The sequence below is a fragment of the Sinocyclocheilus anshuiensis genome, unplaced genomic scaffold (assembly GCF_001515605.1).
Source record: "Sinocyclocheilus anshuiensis isolate Anshui unplaced genomic scaffold, SAMN03320099.WGS_v1.1 C32441570, whole genome shotgun sequence".
Classification (NCBI taxonomy): Eukaryota; Metazoa; Chordata; class Actinopteri; order Cypriniformes; family Cyprinidae; genus Sinocyclocheilus; species Sinocyclocheilus anshuiensis.
In genome coordinates, this window is record NW_015616458.1 from 1 (window position 1) to 984 (window position 984).

The window sequence follows — 984 nt, forward strand, 5'->3', positions numbered from 1 at the left end:
GCCTGCTTTTGCTTCAGGTACGAAACTAAGTTGCGCAGGGGCCTCTGCGTCGATGCTGCTGGGTCCGAAGACGAAGTCTCCTCGGAGCTGCCCGGAACCGCCAGTAGAACCGCATACCCGCCTGGGCCTGCAACTTTGATGCGCCGAGATACTTCATCGATCTTGGGCTGGTCAAGGCGAAGGCGTTGTGTGATGCGTAGTTGTGTGACTTTACCGCCCGTGCTGCCGTCGATGAGGAGACTGTTGGCAATGCTCAGGTCCCCCTCCAGAAGGTGCATGCTGGCTGGGAAATTACTGTTTTTTAGGAGCAGCATGCCATTCCAGGCCATGCTCAGCTTCCCCCCTGCATCCTGCTTTGAAGCCTGGCTGCTTTTGGAGCTGCTCTCAGATCGGTCTCTCTTGGAGGCACCTTTGGCTGAATCGCCCGCTTTGCGCTTTCTCTCCGCAGGACTCGCGCCGACACTAGACTCTGAGAGAGTGCTACTGCTTTTGATGCGCTTTTCACCAGGGGCTCTGTCCAGGCTGCTGTGGCTCTCTCGTGCAGGGGACACACGGTCTGCTCTCGCTGGCCGCTCAGAGTCACTGAATCGTCCATCTCGACTGCTCCCTCCTGGGCTGCCCTCAAGGGATGGCGGTCTGCGACGTCGGGCCGCCCACTCGCTGCTGCTGTCAGGTGAACACTCCAGATGTCTCCCATCCTCCATGAGCCGTCGCTTGCGTGCTGCATCCCTGCCTGGCAGCTCCCGCTCCAGTGACCACGCCTCTCGCCGTCGCTCGTGCTCCAAGTGTTCGAGGGGCTCAAATGCAGGCGTTCGTACACGTTCACGAATGGCAGGCACAGGCCATTCAGCCCCAGCATACAGTTCTCGTTCTCTGAAGTGCAGTGGTGGGGGAGTTCGTTCTCGGACCCTGATGGCCTCAGGGGTGGCGCGATGGACAAAAGACTCAGCCACGATTTCATAGTGTTGCAAAGGGAGGGGCTGC

The 984-nt window shown here is 59.6% G+C and overlaps 1 protein-coding gene across 1 annotated transcript; it reads right to left on the bottom strand.

Annotated features, from left to right (window-relative positions):
- Positions 1-6: 6 nt before the first annotated feature.
- On the bottom strand, positions 7-977 carry LOC107682655 (putative RNA-binding protein 15; the record flags this gene model as incomplete). The annotated part of the gene is made up of 1 exon (XM_016478829.1): positions 7-977. A coding segment is annotated over one exon (971 nt), but the record flags the coding sequence as incomplete, so codon positions are not given.
- Positions 978-984: the final 7 nt, after the last annotated feature.